Source organism: Strix aluco, chromosome 5 (genome assembly GCF_031877795.1).
Source record: "Strix aluco isolate bStrAlu1 chromosome 5, bStrAlu1.hap1, whole genome shotgun sequence".
Lineage (NCBI taxonomy): Eukaryota > Metazoa > Chordata > Aves > Strigiformes > Strigidae > Strix > Strix aluco.
Genome location: NC_133935.1, coordinates 58453509 through 58473067, shown reverse-complemented (window position 1 = coordinate 58473067; position 19559 = coordinate 58453509). Strand labels below are relative to the sequence as shown.

General features: G+C 37.7%; 1 protein-coding gene across 1 annotated transcript in view; it reads left to right on the top strand.

Moving 5' to 3' along the window:
* DOCK4 (dedicator of cytokinesis 4) overlaps positions 1–19559 on the top strand; it is a 255555-nt gene that overhangs the window by 97239 nt on the left and 138757 nt on the right. The window contains exons 6-8 of the mRNA XM_074827524.1: positions 2173–2321; positions 3714–3798; positions 5461–5612. Of these exons, the coding sequence (XP_074683625.1) occupies positions 2173–2321; positions 3714–3798; positions 5461–5612 (386 nt within the window). The remainder of the gene's footprint in view (positions 1–2172; positions 2322–3713; positions 3799–5460; positions 5613–19559) is intronic.

Below are 19559 nucleotides of genomic sequence, written 5' to 3'. Positions count from 1 at the left end.
AACTCATTGCTGAGTTGATAATTATGACTTGAATTGTGAGAAGATTAGCTACCTTCTGCTGATATAGGGGCTGCTTCTGCTACATAAGAAACAGCTATGAGTGGTGCCAATAGACCTCCGAGAAGTCAGGGTGGTACAGAAGTAGCTGGTCTGCTACCTTTTTGAGATGATTGTATGGATTATGTTCAGAGAGGCTGTTCAGAACCAGGTAACCTTTCTGAAACCTGCAGTTGAAGCAGTTGCTAATTTACTTAGTGAAAGCTTTTATACAAGAACCTAGAAAATCGAGTATTTCTTTCTGTTGGATTGTAAGTAATAGAGTATCATTTTAAACTTGACAGTGAAATTGTAATTAAGCAGTATGAACTGTTTCTTGAAAAACAAGAAATTGTTTCTTCAAAGCGTGTTTGAAATGTCTCTAGATTATAATGGGAAGTAGTTTTCTTGAATGTCTGATTGCTTGAAGTGTGATTGCTTTGTGTATACTAGCAAGGGTATTAGTACATTGGCTTCTCCTGCAACACAAGGAACAAAACCATGATCCCTTAGTGTAGAGACCTAAATCTATATAAAGCAAGAAAAGTTGCTTGCAGATCGACTCAGCGCTTTGAGATACAAGTAACTCGTAGACAAATTCTAAAGTTTTGAAAAAGGAGTGACACCTAAAAATGTTATTTTGAGCTTAATAGTATTGTTAAACATTAGCATGTCTCTTGTATTCACATGAATAATTTACTTAAGTAGAGCTTATCATCAGATACTGAAAACAAAGATGCATCTGAATTAGTGTTTATTTGATTTGGTTTTTTAACTGTAGAAGTGAAATCTTTATACACTAGTGTCTGATGGAAAACTGTGAAAACATACTGTCAGCCTAGTTCTCTATAACATTCCTATAAATTCTTTTTTGTCTCTTGCTCGTAATTCAAGGGCTATTTGTATGACCTTTTTTTTGTTTTCTTTTACTTATAAAGTTCATATATTCCTATTGTTCTTACTGAAGTTGTTTCTTTTTTGGCAACATTTTTCTTCACTGCTGTTATTACATGTTCAAAATACACTGGCTTTCTTTTTTCCAGACAGCCAAGACAAACAATAAAGTAATGCCATTTTAGTGGCCTTATGAAGTGAATTGAATGAATGTGAAATAAAGAGAGCAGATTTATCAAATGGCAGTTTGTCACAGCCCTTGGAGTATAAAAGTTATTGACAGACAGTAATGATGCTTCTAAGTGAATTTTAGCTTTTCATAGCAATTATGTAGCAGAAGTAGCTGAACTTTGGTTTTATACCATTTGTTCATAGGAAGAAGGGAAAGGGACTTAGGTTTTTTTGTCAAGAATTAGCAGAACAAATCTGAATAGGAATGTTTTTTCAACTTTGTGTGATGCATCACTTAAATGGAGGTTGCAATAATTTCCTCAAGCTAAAGTTTCTCAGAAAAAGTATATCAAGTAAAACCACTTAGAATTGGTAAAGGAAGAGTTAAAAGAACTTCTGTCTGGGAGGGAAGCTGTTATGGGAAATTGTTTATGTCCTTAACTGGTATATAATTAGAGTAGAAGGATGTGGTTTAAAAAGCAGTCATATTCATATAATTTCTCCTGCTTGACAGTTAGATGAAGAACTGTCTGGACAAGATTCTGTCTATGTGATCCTATTTATTTATGGTTAGACAGTAGTGTGTACAGTTATATCCATGCAAGAAAAAGTTAAAAGAATATTAACACTCAATGGTTCAGAGTTTGAATGCTAGGAACTATTGCCTTTTCATCCCCTTATGAGTTCAAATAGTCTTGAATTACATGATCACATACTCAGTTTGGATGAGACAGCAGCACAGAATGAGCATGCTCTTGGAATAAAACAGTGCTATGGCATGAAATAATTTTTTTGATGAATTTTTGTCATCTGTCGTATAAATTGGACTGTGTTAACATGAGACATAAGGAATTGGAGTGAAATTTTGGAGTGGCTGTGATGCAAAGACAGGGTCTGTGGTAACCTGTGAAATGATTTTGTACATGCACACACACACACGTGTGCGCAGGTAAAATGGTCACTACGGTGGGGAGAAAAAAGACTAAGTAGGGGAATAAGGAAGGAGTTTTCTTGATTTCCCCACCGTATCTGTATTTATTAGGATCGTCAGCTTATATTTTTATCTCACAGAGAAACGAGGGAGATCTCTTCCACCGACTGTGGCACATAATGAATGAAATACTAGACCTGCGAAGGCAGGTCCTTGTTGGCCATCTCACCCATGATCGAATGAAGGATGTCAAGCGACACATCACTGCTCGTCTGGATTGGGGCAATGAGTGAGTAAAAATAATAATAAATGAAAGTAGTGTAATCAAATTATAATGCCACAGCTTTAGGCTCATTGTAGAATGTTTAAATAAGGAACAGATTTCTGAGAGGTGTAGCCTTTTTATTTTTTAATGGACTTTCTCCTTCACTGTTTTTCTGTCTGCTATGTTTTAACAGTGAAAAGTGACTTGTCATTTTATTTTGCATTGTTCTCTCAGTTTATTTTGCATAACATTGGTGCTTGTTTACAAGAGAATTGCATCGGAATATCTACAACATCTGCAACAGGTGTTTTCAAAAGACACCTGGCCAGATTTCTGTGTGACACAGTTAGCATAGCTCTGTTGTCTTAACTGAAACTATATTGGCTGACATTGCTTCCTTTTTGACTTCTGTCACATAATTTAGTTCCTACTTGGACATGTCTAACGTACTTCTTGCTACTATGGTCTGCGTCTTTCTTTTATCTTTTATCTGGATAACTAGTAAGAGCTAATGCAAATTGTATGAGCTTACTTTTTTTTAAAAAAAAGCTAGAAAAAGGTTAAAATACCTTTTGGCATTTGGGTGCTGTTTCCAAAGTCTTTTCTTTAGCCTATATTTACTCAGTTAAAGTCTGACTAAATGCAGGAATATTCAATAGAATTAACTGAGTTTCAGGGGTTTCTGCAACTACAGCTATCTGAAAGCCTAAATATCTAATAGTGGAAGAGCTGTGATTAACCGTGTATGATTTACTGTCTGCTTAGAATTTTGTTCTAACTGAATGGAATTGTGATGGTTTTTGAAGTGGCCAGTTCCTCCTCTTTAAAAACATATTTTTAAAAAAACTTTCTAATCTTCTGAGTTTTTCTGGGTTGAGCATGACTGCCCCATATGTGTTCTTAATCATTATTGCTTGCTGCTGTGCTGAAAATAAGTTTTATTCATGTTGATTCAAGTTTATTTCATTATTTTGTTCAGGGGATACAGCCAAAGCAGCTTTGATGCCATCCAGTCCAAATTACAAATAAGCTGATGTTTTGACATTTGATGGATTTTATTTTATTTTCTGCGGTTGTCATTCAAATTGACAATACTAGTGTGATTCACTTTGTACAGTGTCCACAATAGTACAAAGGAAAATATCCATTGTACATTTTCCACAATGTGAAACAGATTTAAAAATTGTGGAAAAACGTATTCTGTTAACGTTACAAAATGAAGAGAGAGGAGGAATCATCCATGAATGGTGAATACAGCCAAAATACATTAAAACAAAACCAAAATTGACTGTAGAGTACCAATTAACATGTACATTGTTTGTTGGAATGTTTATGTTAAATGTAAATAGAAGCAATGAGGTAATTTGTTTCCTTTGTATGTAGAAACTACTTACTGTTACTCCATTTCTCATACAGACAGCTGGGACTTGACTTAGTTCCAAGAAAAGAATATGCTATGGTGGATCCTGAAGAGATCAGCATTACGGAGCTCTACAGGCTGGTATGTGAATATAATGCTCAGTACTTTTGCTATCAAATTATGTACTGATGTTTTGATGGCATCTTTCATCTACTTAACCAAAAGTACTTTTTTGATCAAATAAACTGGTATTTCATAAGGTAATGAGTTTTACGATGAGGAAAGAACTTTTCTTTTGAACAGTTACGTATTTTGAACATCTTTATGAGATGCTCTGATTTGATATCAAATTTGTGTGTGCACACATGCCATTTTTCATATTATTTGTTAACAGTTTTGTTTTCTGATATATCATTAAAATTGATGATTAAATTCATATTAACAGTCACAATAAAAGCTTATGAGACTCTTTTTCATTAGAGCTTTACCTGGTCCTTGAGTCCTGTTAGATAAGATTTGTGGAAATACAATAATATACTCATGATACAAGTATTGTCATAATTAATCATACTGGGGTATTGGTCTTTTCTAATATATTAATGTAAATAGCAGTTAAACTGCATAGAAAAGCTTTCCTTTGGGTATAAAAGTCCATCTTGATTTACTACAACCAGCACTGGTATTTCTTATTTAACCTCCAGTGAGGTCTAAGAAAACATGCCAATTAATTTATGTGGGCTTTGGCTCGTATTTAAGTACTGCAGCTGTTACAGATACACAATTCTGAGCCTTATTTGCTTAAAACTAAGCTTTTATTTAAACTAAATTTTATTTATGTTAACTTTTTTATTTAAATATAGAATAAAGCAAAAATATGATGGCTACAATTTTCTGTGGAGCTGAAATTGTAATACATTTTTTATAACTTTTAACTACTTATGTTGATAACTTGTAATGTCAAACCTAGTAGTAATTTCTTCATGCTAGAATCAGTATACCTTCAGGCAGTTTCAAAGTCATATGTCATCTTATGGAATCCTGTTGAAGCACTAGATGAAATACAGCGAGGAACCTGTAATCATAAGAAGAAACATACAGAGGAAGAATAACACAGAAAACTAATAATGGAACTCATGAAGTGCACTTTCAAAAAATAAAGAGGAAAAAAAAAAGCCCAAGATAACCTCAGTTTGAAGGCTAAGTAGCTTAGAAAGATTGCTGTTTAAAACTATTTTTGGTACAATGTAGGAGAGAAATAGTACATCTTACTCTTAACAAGTGATTAAAATGGTGAAGGCATAAACTGTGAAGTCAAATCAAGAGAGTTTAGTAGCGTCTATATAGCAGTCTGACAGATTAAGAAATATGAATGTTACTTTTTTCCATTTTAAAATACTGGTATTTAGTGTTCTGCTAAAACATTTTTTTGTGTGTTTGAATACTGGAATATCAGATCGGTAACTATTTATAGCAGCTATGAATTATATTCTTACAGCACAAAGCTTTAAAGTGACATGGAATCTTCAGAGTAGAAAAAAGGTAAACTTCTAGAGGTTACTGTTTTTCTCTTAGAGATAATTATGATTCAGTGCAACACTGCATCTTGCTTCCCTGCGTCACTTCCTTGTGTTCTCCTTCTCAGATACAAAAAAAAAAAAGAACCTATTACAAGTTAATACTGAATTAAAAATTTAAAAAGCAGAATTAAGAAAGTAGTTCAGTATCATGATTTTTACCTCTTTTTGTTTTGAGATTTTTACAAGTAATTCAAACTGGCTGCTATGTTGTTTCTGGTATTTTTAGATGGAGCATCGTCATCGAAAGAAAGACACACCAGTACCAGCTAGCAGCCACCATCTTTTTGTTCAGATGAAGAGTCTAATGTGCTCCAATCTGGGAGAGGAACTGGAAGTAATCTTCTCACTCTTCGATAGTAAAGAAAATCGGCCGATCAGGTACCACATGATTTTTCACTGGAATACTGATTTTATGTAAGTTTTGTCAATATACACTGTATGTACATGGGCTGCCCTTAATCAGTGAATTAAGAGTCTTTTTATAAAAGGAGCCTGTACTTCAATGAGGTGTTGCCTGTTCTTCAGTGAAACAATCAAACCCAATCTCACAATCACTTAGGGGATGTTTGCCCTCTTTTTTCAGCTGGGAGCTGATCCTGCAACCATTCTTTTTCTGTTTGTTCTAGAGTTTAAATTCTGTGAGAGCCCTGATAACCTTTGAATTTTTAAATATTCCATAGTTATTTCTACTCCCAGCACATTTCTGGCCAAGAGAGACAACATGGGAGTGAACAGCAGCGGAACCACTATGCACTTAAACATGAGTGTAGGAGGAGAGCAGAGTTAGTGCAAAAGCCTTATAAGTTCTGTTTGAGGAATATGCCAGGAAGATTGAACTATTAAATGCTTGTGGAGTGGTGATGGGTGTGTTGGGTTGACCCTGGCTGGATGCCAGGTGCCCACCAACTTGCTCTATCACTCTGCTCCTTAGCAGAACGAGGAGAGAAAATAGAACAAAAGGCTTGTGGGTGGAGACAGGGACAGGGAGAGATCACTCACCAATTACCGTCAGGGGCAAAACCAGACTCGACGAAAATGGATTTAATTTATTGCCAATCAAATCAGGGTAGGGTAATGAGAAGTAAAACCAAATCTTAAAAACACCTTCCCCCTACCTCCCCTCCCTTCTTCCTGAGTTCAACCTCATTCTCGATTTTTTTCTACTCTCCCCCTGTGCAAGGGAACAGGGAATGGGGGTTGCAGTCAGTTCATCACATGTTGTCTCTGCTGCTCCTTCCTCCTCATCCTTACACTCCTCCCCTCCTCCAGCGTGGGGTCCCTCCCACAGGAGACAGTCCTCCATGAACTCCAACGTGAGTCCTTCTCATGGACTGCAGTTCTTCACGAACTGCTCCACCATGGGTCCCCCATGGGGTCACAAGTCCTGCCAGCAAACCTGCTCCAGCATGGGCTTCTCTCTCCATGGGGCCACAGGTCCTGTCAGGAGCCTGTTCCAGCACAGGCTTCTGACGGGGTCACAGCCTTCTTTGGGCACATCCACCTGCTCCAGCGTGGGGTCGTCCATGGGCTGCAGGTGGAGATCTGCTCTACCATGGATCTCCATGGGCTGCAGGGGAAAAACCTGCCTCACCTCCTGCCCATCTTTCTTCACTGACCTTGATGTCTGCAGAGTTGTTTCTCTCATATATTCTCGCTCTTCTCTCCAGCTGCAGTTGCAGCTCTCCAGCTGCAGTTGCAACTCTCTCTCCAGTTGCAACTCTCTCTGCAGTTGCAACTTCTCTCCAGCTGCACTGCAACTTTTTCCCCTTCTCAAATATGTTATCCCAGAGGCACTACCACCGTTGCTGGTTGGTTTGGCCTTGGCCAGCAGTGGGTCTGTCTTGGAGCCGGCTGGCATTGGCTCTGTTGGACATAGGGGAAGCTTCTAGCAGCTTCTCACAGAAGCCACCCCTGTAGCCCCTCCTGCAATGAAAACCTTGCCGTGCAAACCCAGTACAATGGAAGGATACCTCTGGTCAGAAGGCTCCCATTCATAATTTGCTGCTGGTTGTTGACCACTGTATTCTTCTCTACCCCCTTCCCCTTCCCCTTCCCCTTCCCCTTCCCCTTCCCCTTCCCCTTCCCCTTCCCCTTCCCCTTCCCCTTCCCCTTCCCCTTCCCCTTCCCCTTCCCCTTCCCCTTCCCCTTCCCCTTCCCCTTCCCCTTCCCCTTCCCCTTCCCCTTCCCCTTCCCCTTCCCCTTCCCCTTCCCCTTCCCCTTCCCCTTCCCCTTCCCCTTCCCCTTCCCCTTCCCCTTCCCCTTCCCCTTCCCCTTCCCCTTCCCCTTCCCTCCTTTAGAAGGAACATGTTCTGGAGGCAACAAACATCATCTGCTTTAAGACTGGCCACTAGAGAAATGAAAGACTAGACTTCAAAACAAAAAACACTGTAGATACGACAGCTCACAAATACACAAAAAGAAATACAAGCTACTGCTCCAAGCCTGTTAATAGGGTAAAAAGCATTACTCAAAATGTGTACAAAGCCATGACTGTACTAGTTGTCATCTTACATATGGCAATAGGAATTTGGGGAACAATGTGGAATTTGGGCTGAATTTGACAAAATTGCATCTGTGCTTTGTAGTTGGGCAAGATAACTAACCAGTGCTTTGAAGGAAGATTATACTGAGTAAATTAAACTGAGTAAATTGTTTTTTATTGTTAATGAAATAATACATAAGCAACTATGGTTACAGTGTTAGTTGCTAAATACTGACACTTCATTCTGGCCTGCACTTTGGGCATTAGTCACCAAAATGCAGTTTACTGTCATTTCTGAGAGTTAAATGTGCATCAGGGCACATCTTTTGTGTTCACTCCAGTGAATGCCACAGCAGCTGATAGATTTAGGAGAGAGCTTCAGAGCTTGACAGAAAACAATTTAGGTGTTAGGGATTGCTGAAAACAAGGTTATAGCAGTAGTGGTGGTATGAAAGCAAATGGATTGGATTTCATGTTCACATGAAAGCACACATTCTAGAGCTGTTTGTCACATGCTTGCTGTGATCTGACCTTTAGTTATTGATTCCTGACTCCAGTGTCTGTTTGCAGCTGCTTTATTATGTGTGAACTTCCTCATCCCATTACTGGCAAACCTTGAAGAAGCGTCTTGCCATGAATCCAAACTGCCTTCTAGGGCATGGGGGGAATGACGAGATGAACTTTGTGAAGGTAGTTTGCAACCATCTGCAAAACAAACATACACCCCCACAACAACAAAATCACAACAAAAAACACCTCCCAAGGAACAAACAGAAACCTCTCAACATGTTGAAAAAACTGAAACCAAGAGAGTTTTCACAGAAACAAATTAAATGCAAGGTACATCTATATCGCAGAATGAACTCTGGAATGCAGAGGTGTCCAAGCTGGAGATTTCTATGGTCTTTCTGGACTAGACCTGGAAGCGACATAACCAAGTCATCACAGAGTTAAACCAAAGTTAGTTGGTCTTGGTGCACAACAGTATGGTATGATGTGTAATTTTTATTTAGTACAAATGGGTGGGGTATTTCAGAGGTCTTTAGGCCCTGGCTGATGCATGCATGAAATGAACAGCCTCCCTCAGAAAGATGATATATGAGAGGAGACAGTGTCTGCGCTCCCCAGCTACTGCAGTTCACACCCTGCAATGATGCCAAAGCCTGCTGGTAATAACAGAGTTGTGGAGCCTGAATACACAGACTCTTCTCATTTCTGATGGAAGTGCAGGTCAAAAGCTGTGTGTGGCAACACTTTAAGGTCTGTCATAGCCTAGCTGTGTTTTGTCTGGTGGTTTCCTAAGTCATTGTCTTGTGGTCCAGTAGAAAAATGCAATGAAAATAATAGATGAAACTTGTTAAAAGCACAGCTAAAATTCAGGAACTATAAATTATTTCCTGAAGTTATTTCCTGAAACAGAAAGATCTTCTATTAAGAATAGTAGTATATGAATATACATGACTTAAAATGTATTTCGTCAATTTGTTGCTTATGGTATTAGAATTTTTGGATTTTGTTTCTTTGGACTTTGTTGCTTTTTACCTCAAGTTTCAGTTTTGCAAGCACTGTATATGTACCAAGCTTTCCTCGGGTGGGTAATCCTGCTTGTTTTAATGAGACTGTTTGAATGCCTAATGTTAAATACAAGCTCACAGGTACAATTTCTCAAAAAATGTGGCTTTATGTCGGTTCTAATATAGTGTTCATTGTCTTTGATGGAAATTGATATAAAGCAAGTGATCTCTGTAGCCACTTAAACAAAGAGTTCATTTGGAGAGAGTAAAACCAGCAGAACTGAGATTTAATGGTAGAATTTCTGTTCTGGTATTTTTCTTAAGACTAATTTAGCTTCTTATCAGGTGGACCTGTAAATATAAGATCTTTCTATGTATCATTCCATTTTTTGTAACCTCAGGTTTATGCAATTAAAATAGCAGCTTTAAAAGATTGTTAGAGGACTAGAAGCAACATTACCTGATTAATTTTTTTAATTGATTGCATATCTTTTTCCACAGCATTTTCTTTATTGTTTTATGTTACCTGTTTCATACATTCAGCTGTTTGAACAGAAACATTTGTTCATGTATCACAATTAAACTGAATTGCATTGTAGATACTGAGGTGGGGCAACTATCTACAAAAAGGAATAGTAAGGCTTTAGGAAGGTTGAGTATAACAGCTCCCTTCCTAGTCCAGCTCCAGACTAGTGCAAGAAAAAGCAACCTCTGGGTAGGATGCTCTAATCCAAAATGGTTAGCAACATTCAGAAAGAAATATAGCATGTTCGAGCTCACAGCTCACCTGGCTTCTTCACGTTACTGGCCTGCAAGGAACCACAGCATATAAATGATATTTTGTGGCATTTTTCTTAGTGAGATTATTTTTAACGTATTAGTATAAATCTATCTGTATGTTGCTGCAGAGTTTATACACAATGTTTTCATTAAATTTTGAGTATTTGTACATTATTGATAAGAGGATGTAATTTTTACTAACATGCATAAAACAATTTGATTTTGTGATAGTGACTTGGAAAATTTACAGTTACTGATTTTCCTGATCAACTGTAGTGTCAAATACTTTGAAAGGGTTTGATTTTTCTCTTCCTTTATTTTGAAAATATCTGAGTTATTAAGGTGGATAGCATGTTACCATGTGGAAAAGTCTGTGCTTTGGAAAAACAAGGGAAAAAGAAGATACTTGGTAACATAGGGAAAGTATGGTTTAATAGCTGAGCTTTATATTGAAGTGCAAGAATAAGGTTGTCCTTAGGCCATTGTAACGTTGTAGTTTTTTCAGGCAAAATTAAGAACTGATCAGACTTCAAATGTAGTCATTGAACAATGAAAGGTAGTGAAACTTTTGTTGTTGTTGCTATAGTTATAGATTCTCTCTGAAAAAAGCATGCCATAGCAACTGAGACAAACCAAGTTAAAAACAGAAAGCACAGTGTGTTAACAGTTATTGCAGTTGACATAGTGAGACTAGAATAAAACATCATTACATGCTAAGAACAGATTAAAAGAATATAGGTGTATGAAGTGGAAAGAAATTTTTACATATCAAGTTGTAAACTATGATCCCAAATGTCAGCATACAACTTTTCTCTAGTTTTCATAACCCTTGTGTTTTGCCACAGGAACCAAGTTCAGTAAGTATTCTCGACAGGGCTAGATTCTAACATGATGCAATGTTGGCCACCGTTTGTCTTTGCAAAGACAACCAGAGGAGAGAAAGGAGAATAATTATAATTGTAATTCCCTTTACACTTTGTACAGTAGCTTAATGACGATTACTGTAGCTTAAGAGACAGTCCAGACTCCCTGGAAGATAGGAAATGTAAGTTTAAATATTCAAAGGCAGAGCAAGAAACTGAGCATGGGTCTTTGTTTTCTTAAAGAAAACCCCAGCCTGTTAATATGAATCTGTTTTTCACCTACACTACACTCTTGTTCCTCTTTATTTAAAAAAAAATAAAGTGGTCACCCTATGCTTTATATTTAAATTCAGCATTTCATAGAAACGTAAAATCGTAGAATGGTTTGGGTTGGAAGGGACCTTAAAGATCATCCAGTTCCAACCCCCCTGCCATGGGCAGGGACACCTTCCACTAGATCAGGTGGCTCAAAGCCCCGTCCAACCCGGCCTTGAACACTTCCAGGGAGGGGGCATCCACAACCTCACTGGACAACCTGTTCCACTGTGTCACCACCCTCACAGTAAAGAATTTCTTCTTATATCTGATCTAAATCTACCTTCTTTCAGTTTAAAACCATCACCCCTCATCCTATCTCTACAGTCCCTGATAAAGAGTCCCTCCCCATCTTTCCTGTAGCCCCCTTTAAGTACTGGAAGGCCGCTATAAGGTCTCCCCGGAGCCTTCTCTTCTCCAGGCTGAAGAACCCTAACTCCTCCTCCTCATCTTTTGTTTCTATGATTAGTTGTGCTTTATTAGAAAAAAATTGGTCCTGAAAGAACATGCAAGTATATCTTTAGGGCAGGGGGGGGATGCCATCAGGCTCTGGAATCTGAGTATATGGAGGTATCTTTCTGTAGTCATGAGTAAGATGCCAGGATTAAGGTACATGACAATGCTTAGCATTTCCTTTTTGTTTAAGCTTAGAAGTTTTTATGATGAATGAATGGACTTTAGGGTTGGAATCCAGCTTCAAAGACATGTAAACTTAAGATCTTTGTGTGAATTGCATCTCTAGGCTCCTGTTACAGTCAGTGAAATCTAGAAAGTGATTCACTGATGAAATGTCTGCATCTTCTTTAGGGTGTGTTTTATAGGTCTTTAGATTCCGTAGACTGTATTGATTAAAGAGCTGCTCAAGCATACCCTGAAGTAATTTTGAGCTGAATCCATTCTATTTCTTTTTTGTTTTCTGTTTCACTACTTTAGATTTCAATAAAGCTTGAGCCTTCAAGTTCAGAAGGAGTTGATGTTGAATTCATAAAAGATATAGATACTCAGTATTAGGTATCTGAGTTCTTGACATTAGCCCCTCAGAATGGAATACATAAGGAAAAGCACTCTGAATTTGCTCTTAAAATATTTGCAAAGGATTTAGAGTAGATGGATCAAAAATAAGTGATATATGCATGTACAAATTTGCTAGTTGCTTCAGTATATATTGAAATCTTTTGTTAAGTTGTTGTAGTTCTAGTAGGCAGTGTACATAGTTAAGGAATATTCTTCTAATCTAGCATATAAATTGGTGCCCTCATTGTGTGACCTACCACTGCATTTCTAGGATAGCACCTTTTAAAATAAGTAAGAGATGGAAATTAAAGCCATAAAACCATTAAACCATTATTGTGGTTTTGATAATGTATCTTAGTATTCCTTTAGTGCTTTGAATAAAAGGAAAATTAGGTACATTTATAACTAGTTTATTATCAATTAAATTATTTTTCGTCTTAATAGCACGGATGAATGCTCATAGTTTTCCCAACATGTACTAAGAATTAGATAATTTTTTTCAGGTGAGATGTGGGAAACTGTGATGTTGAAATGAATTAATGACTTGCCCAGAGAAGAAATCTGATGTTAGATAGTGACAAAAAAATCGGTGTGGTGCTTGGGGTTCTTTTTGACCTTCAGACTTCTTAAGTGAAAATACCTCTAGATTGGTAGCAGCTGTGATGCATCAATTGCACTTAACTTAGTGTTATCAGCGCCCACTATGGGCAACAGAAATTTTTTTTCTGTCAACTGCAGTAAGCTAGAGATAAATGTTCTTTTGTGATTACTTGCCATTTGTTTGGGACAGTATGGAGCTGTACTTTTGTTGCTGGAAATTGCTATTAAGATAACTGTTTCTAATTGTGTTAGCATCCACAATAACATCAGTTCTGTTGTATTAAGGTAGGAGTAATAATACAGGTTTATTTATGATTTTATTATTGTTGTTAATAAACAGTAATAATTATTACTTTGTAGACTCTTTCTATATTGATATAATTGTCTAATGTGTGTCTTTACACTTTAAAAGGCTTTTTTTGGACATGAATATTCTATTTCCTGTATGGAAGCAAGAAAACTGTCAGTACTTAAGTCAAGTATTTAAATCTGAGTGATGACATGCTTCTGCACTTGATGCATTAAGACTACAGTTACAAGTCATTCATTTTCTACTTAATTGGTGCATACTAATTTCACTTGACTGTGTATGCATATGTATATATCCATATTTTCTAGTTAAGCTAGCTGCTACGAATAATTTTTGCTATCATTTAAATTAACAATAAACAGCTGAAGTCAGCCCCTGATGATTCCTAGAGTTTTCCCTGGTGTGTTCTTGTATCTTCTTCCATTTGTCTTCCCTTCTTTCTGCTTTGTAGTTTTCTTTCTTAGAATAGTAACAGCCCCTGAGTGGTATAGAGCAAGTGTATGAATGGCACTGCTTTAACATGGTACAGCCATATAGCTTGTCCCAGTAAAATTCTTTGTTTTATGCACTATTATGTTTTCTAACCTTACATTCCTCTTCCTCTTTTATTTGTTAAGGTCACAAGCCCTGTTTGTGTATTCTTCAGTTTTTTGTCCTTTAAGAAAGTAAAAAACTATCTTGATAACAGTTTAATTTGTAGAACTAATTACACTATTAGAATCGTAAGGCAAAATTTTTAGCATATACAGTTGTAGGGTAGTGTACTGTATTTGGAAAATGAAAGAGGTCCATGGTCACATGTGCTCTTGAGGCTTTTTTGTCTTTCAGTTCAGTCCTGTTTTCCTGGCCACTGATGAGGTTTTACTGACTGCTTAGACCTGTACAACATCTTAGTCTGTTTCTAAAGTTTATTATCTCAAACATAGTCTATCTAGATCTATTGAGAGTCCAGATGGTAGTTAATTAGTGTTGTTAAGAAATGCTTTTATAAAATCTGTTCCTTGAATCTGGCATGCTCAACAAATGTTTGAGAAAATCAAAATCAGAAGGACTTATCAATTTAGTACTGAGCTTTGTTGTTTTTATATCATTTAATTTTGTTATAACTAGATGAACAAATTGAAAGTCTAAGAGTGCTGTGTACTGTGGCAAGTACTGCCAGCCAGTAGGAGTGGATCTGTAGAGCAGCAGTTCATGCTAAGCCTAATGTTAACATGTGTAAATGTTTTAAGGACTTTACTTTGGATTAACTCTGTGGTTGTGTGGACTGAGCATCAAGAGCGTATGTTCCAGTTTAGTTTTATGCAGGAGAAATCCAGTTCACCAGCTTAGACTGTTTTGTCTTGTGAATCAAAATGTGGAGACGATCAGAAGATTTTCTTCAAAAGCCAACACCCGATTCAAACTAACCTGATCATGTAGATCGTAAAATAGAGTATGTAAGATGGTTATTACAGGATCATAGTTTGAATGGGGGGAAAATCCTGTAAAACATGGAATAACTCAGCTATACTTAATGTAATTTTTTACTTTGGAGTTAACTGATTTTTTTAGCCATTACAATCCCATTACAGAAACAATTTCAGAGTTAAACCGGATTATATTCACCTGAATGCAGTTGATTTAATGTGAGATGCATTTATGAGAAAATAACTTAAGTTTAAACTTGAGGTAAAGATAGCACATTGTTAGAGCTCCAAAGGAAGACTGGAAATGTGTTTTCAACATTTCAGCAGAGTGCAATGATCCTGTGTTCTGATGCTCTTGCTTTATAAATCTATTGTAATGTGTGGTCATTTATGAGTTTGTGAAGTTTTTTAGGTTTTTCTATTCCTAAGAAATTATCCCTAGCTTCTGTTCTGTAAAGTTGGAATATGAAGGTGCTTAGATTCCCAGCATTTAGACTACTGAAGAGTATGGTGATGATTATTTGCTTTGGGAATATCTTCTTCTCTTACCAGCACAGAAGTTAATGAAATGAATCTCTATTCCTGCAGTTAGATCACACTTACAAAGCCAATAGTATGTACCTCAACAGATTACACAGTTACCGGTTTTGTAGTGGCAGATTTCTTGAGAAATAAAAGATATCTAATGATAGTATATGCTTTTCGCCAACACGTACTCATGTAATTTACCCAATACAGCAGTTTGTTGCAGCAGTGATGACCTTAGTGTAGCCAGAGGGCCCATTTACACTGGAGCTCTAAGAATACCAATCCTTTAATCAAAAATATATTGATTTTTTTTTTTTCATCAGATCCTGGAAAGATCTCACTTATCAGCTTTTAATAGAATCAGTTTAACAAGTTGAAAGGGACAAAGTAACAGCTTAGCTGTTTTCCAGACAATGTGCATTATTCACTGAGAATTTGTTAACTTTATTTCTTGCCACAAGCATATTCTACTGTTACAAAAAACAAAACCAAAAAACAAAGCCCCAGAGAAAATATTTACCAGATGACTGTGTTCAAAAAATCTAATATCCCAGTGTCCTCTGAAATACCTACCTTTCCAATGTAGATACTGTAAGACTATGTTTATATTTGTAGCACATGGATATCCACAGATCTTGCCTGGGTTTTTTTAAGAGAATTTTGAAAACATCAAGAACACTAGGCAGTGTATTATGAAAAAGGGAATGGAGGGTATTAAGCCTGCTGCCTACATTTGTTCAGTTTGGACTGCAGACCCTGTTCTTGGCATTGATGAGTATGCATAAGAATGCTGCATCATCTCGTGCCCAGAGTCCCAGTTGCTTTGCTGACCTTTACATTTATGTAGAGTTTGTGCCTCTGTGTTTTGACAACATACTGTTGTAAAAATTATTTTTCCTAAATCTGCAATGTGACACACAGTCCTTGCATAGCAGTGTCTTTTCTAAAGCATTTTCCTAATGTTGTAATTTTTTCCAAATAGCAATACAATTAATAGGACAATTTCAAGGCAGCACTTCAGAAAGATGGAGTGCGGTAAGATTTTCTTTCATTGATATACACTTTGTGTCAATATGATATGGATGTCTTATCACGAATGATTGATGCCTCTGGCCCCATCTGTGTGAGGAGCAGAGATAAGTTGGCATGCTAATCCTCCTTTTCCTGTCACCTTGAACAACCTTGTTTGTAACTATCATATTGCCCTCACATGAGCACAGATTCTTAAGCAGCACAAAGAGGAATAGGATATTTATCCAAGGCAAATAAAAGCAAACTGCATTTTCTGTTTTGTGAGCTTTTGATTATACACAATTAATGATTGTGTAAACTCCAGACCATATCAAAAAATGCCTTTCCTCTCTCAGTTCTGCTATTACTTTAAATCAATTGTCACTTGCTGAAAGCTGAAATCCACATTTTGTTGGTCAAAATATTTACTACTTTGCGTTCAAATTTATTTGTAGCTTTTTTTCAGAAAAAAGCCATAATGTCAGTTTTTCTCCCTTTAAGAAACAAGTACTCCCCTCCCCCCTTATTCTATGAAAATCTTAAAGGATTTTGTATAGTAAGAAAATGTTTAAAGGCATTTTTTGCAACCTCTGTCAGCATCTTCAAACCTGAAATCTGCTCTGTGTAGCACAGCTCAAAGAACCAGACTTTTAATCATCCCTCTAACTAAAGTCTACACAACTGACTACTGTTAATTGTTAACAGTTTGAACAACAGCAAGGAAGGGCTTGGATGCTCTTAATTCAAGCTGATAATACATTTCCATTACCCAGAAGGCTCACTACTGAGAACCCAAGGTGTCTGTCTTTGAAAAGTTAAAAAGTTGAAAAGTTGAAAAGGCCCTGTGACCTCTCCTGAGCAAGAGCTCAAAGATTCACTATTACTTTAAGCATGTAAGTGGGTTACATGTGAGTTTCAATATCTAGTTTACTTAGGATTAGTGCTCCAGACATCAGCACTCTGAATGCAGGAGACTTGAATAGTTAAATTCTTTGTTGCTTCTAAACAATGTTGAACACTAGACCACAAAGGAGATAGAGAACATATTTGTGAAGCTGCAGGGTACATACTCAGTGCAAGGCTATGGAGATTATTGAAAAAGTACAGGAGAAGAATCCTGTATTGATGGCCCTGTGGCTAATGAGGAATATGTTGTATGTTGTAAGGAACACTTCATTAATTATAGTCATTTGGAACTTCAGGGCAAGTAAAGACAAGTGGTAAAGTGTTGCAGCATGACAGTTGTTAACTCACAGAGGTGGAAGATGGAGAATAATGTTAAGAACAGTATTTCTGTAAAGACTCAAATGGCCCAGCTGTCTATCTGTGCTGCCTTTATGTGGTACTTACACATAATCACAAAATCATGGAAGGGTTGAAGTTGGAAGGGAACTCCAGAAGTCACCTGACCTAACCCCGCTAGAGCTGGTTGACCAGGACCATGTTCAGATGGCTTTTAAATGTCTCCAAGGATGGAGACTCCACAACCTTCCTGAGCAACCTGTGCCAGGGCTTAGACACCCTCACAGTAAAGAAATTGTTTCCTGATGCTGAGAGGGAACCTCCTGTGCTTCAGTTTGTGCCCATTGCCTCTTGTCCTGTCACTGGGGACCAGTGAAAAGAGACTGTCTCTGTCCTCTTTGCATCCTTCCTTCAGGTATTTATATATATTAATAAGATCCCCTCTGAGCCTTCTCTTCTCCAGGCTAAACAGTCCCAGCTCTCTCAGCCTTTTCCTCAAGTCCCTTAATCATCTTCATGGCCCTTCTTAGATTCTGTCCAGTATGTTCACATCTCTCTTGTACTGGGGAGCCCAGAACGGGACAAGTACTCCCAAGTTTGCCATAACCAGTGCCAAGTAGAGGAGAGGACTACCTCCCTCAACCTGCTGGCAATTATTTGTCTAATGCAGCCCAGGATACCGTTGGCCTTTGCCACAAGTGCACATTGCTGGCTCATGTTCAACTTGGTGTCCACCAGGACCTACAAGTCCTTTTCTGCCAAGCTGCTTTCCAGCTGGGTGGCCCCCAGCATGTACTGGTGCATGGGATTGTTCCTCCCCAGGTGTAGGACTTTGCATTTCGCCTGGTTGAACCTCAGGAGATTCCTATCAGCCCATTTGTCCAGCCTGTTGAGGTCTCCCTGGATGGCAGCACAACCCTCTGGTGTATCAAGCACTTCTCCCAGTTTTGTGTCACCAGCAAACTTGCTGAGAGTACACTCTGCCCCAGATCATTAATAAAGACATTAAACAGGACTGGACCCAGTACGGACCCCTGGGGTACACTGCTAATTACTGGCCTCCACCTAGACTTTGTGATGCTGATCACCACCCTCTGGGCCTGGCCATTCAGCCAGTTTTCAAGCTGCCTTGCTATCTGCTCATCCGACCATTACATCAACAGCTTCTGTTGGAGGACGTTACGGGAGACAATGTCAAAGGACTTACTGACGTCCAGGTAGATACTAGCCACTGCCCTCCCCTCATCAACCAGGCCAATCATTTCATTGTAGAAGTATCAAGTTTGTCAAGAAGTTTCAGTTCAGAACTGCCTGCTAGTTAATTTCAACTTCTTTATGGTTCTTTTCATATCATGCTTATCATGCAAGTGTTAGGTGCTAGAAATGTTATTTTGGACTTTTCTTGTTGTATACAATGTCTGTTGTTCCTCTCTATGATTTTTCTAGAGGCTTGATTCTTTATTGTATTCTAACATCAGAGAAGAGGACAAATTCGGTTTGGGAAGTGATTCAGAGGGCAGTTTAAAACCAGATTTGGAAATAATTTTAGATGGTACGGTGTATTTCAAATACAAAAGCTGGAGAGAGCAGGCGAAAAAATCTTTATATGTGTGCATACATGCATGCATATTAGTTGATATTCAGATTTTCTGCTTCTGTATGTACAGTATATGATTGCTCAATATTTAAGTTTTGTGTTTCTGAATGTCTTGGAAATTTAGAGGCTTCATTAATAAAAAATCCTGCATAAAGAGAGGGGTTTGTTTCTACCATTATCCAGGAGACTTAATCTCATTCTGGGAAAAAAGTGTGTGTGTTTTTTTCCAGTTGTTTACGGATATGATTTAACTGTATCTCAGACCAAGTTACCTGATCCCAATAGCACAGAATTTCTGGGAACAGTGAACACTGATTAGAGAGGCAGAGTTCAGTCTGGACTTTACTGTAGTTTTTCAGCAACATATAATTTTTCTGAAGAAAAAATGTATGTACATGAAAGTGTGCTCAGTACAATGCCGTATCATATGCTATACACAATCTAGGTGTTCCTTATAATTTTTAATCTATCATTAGGTGATAGGCTACTCTGCCTTTTCCCATTAAAATACTATTTTTTAATGTGTGTAACCTTCATTAATACTATTCCTTGGAAATTATTACTCAGATACCTCCACATTATCCATGGATGCTTTTTGTCTTGTAGTAGTCTTGGATCCTTACTTTCTCCATGCAAATGTGCCTGCTATGCAGGGCAGGG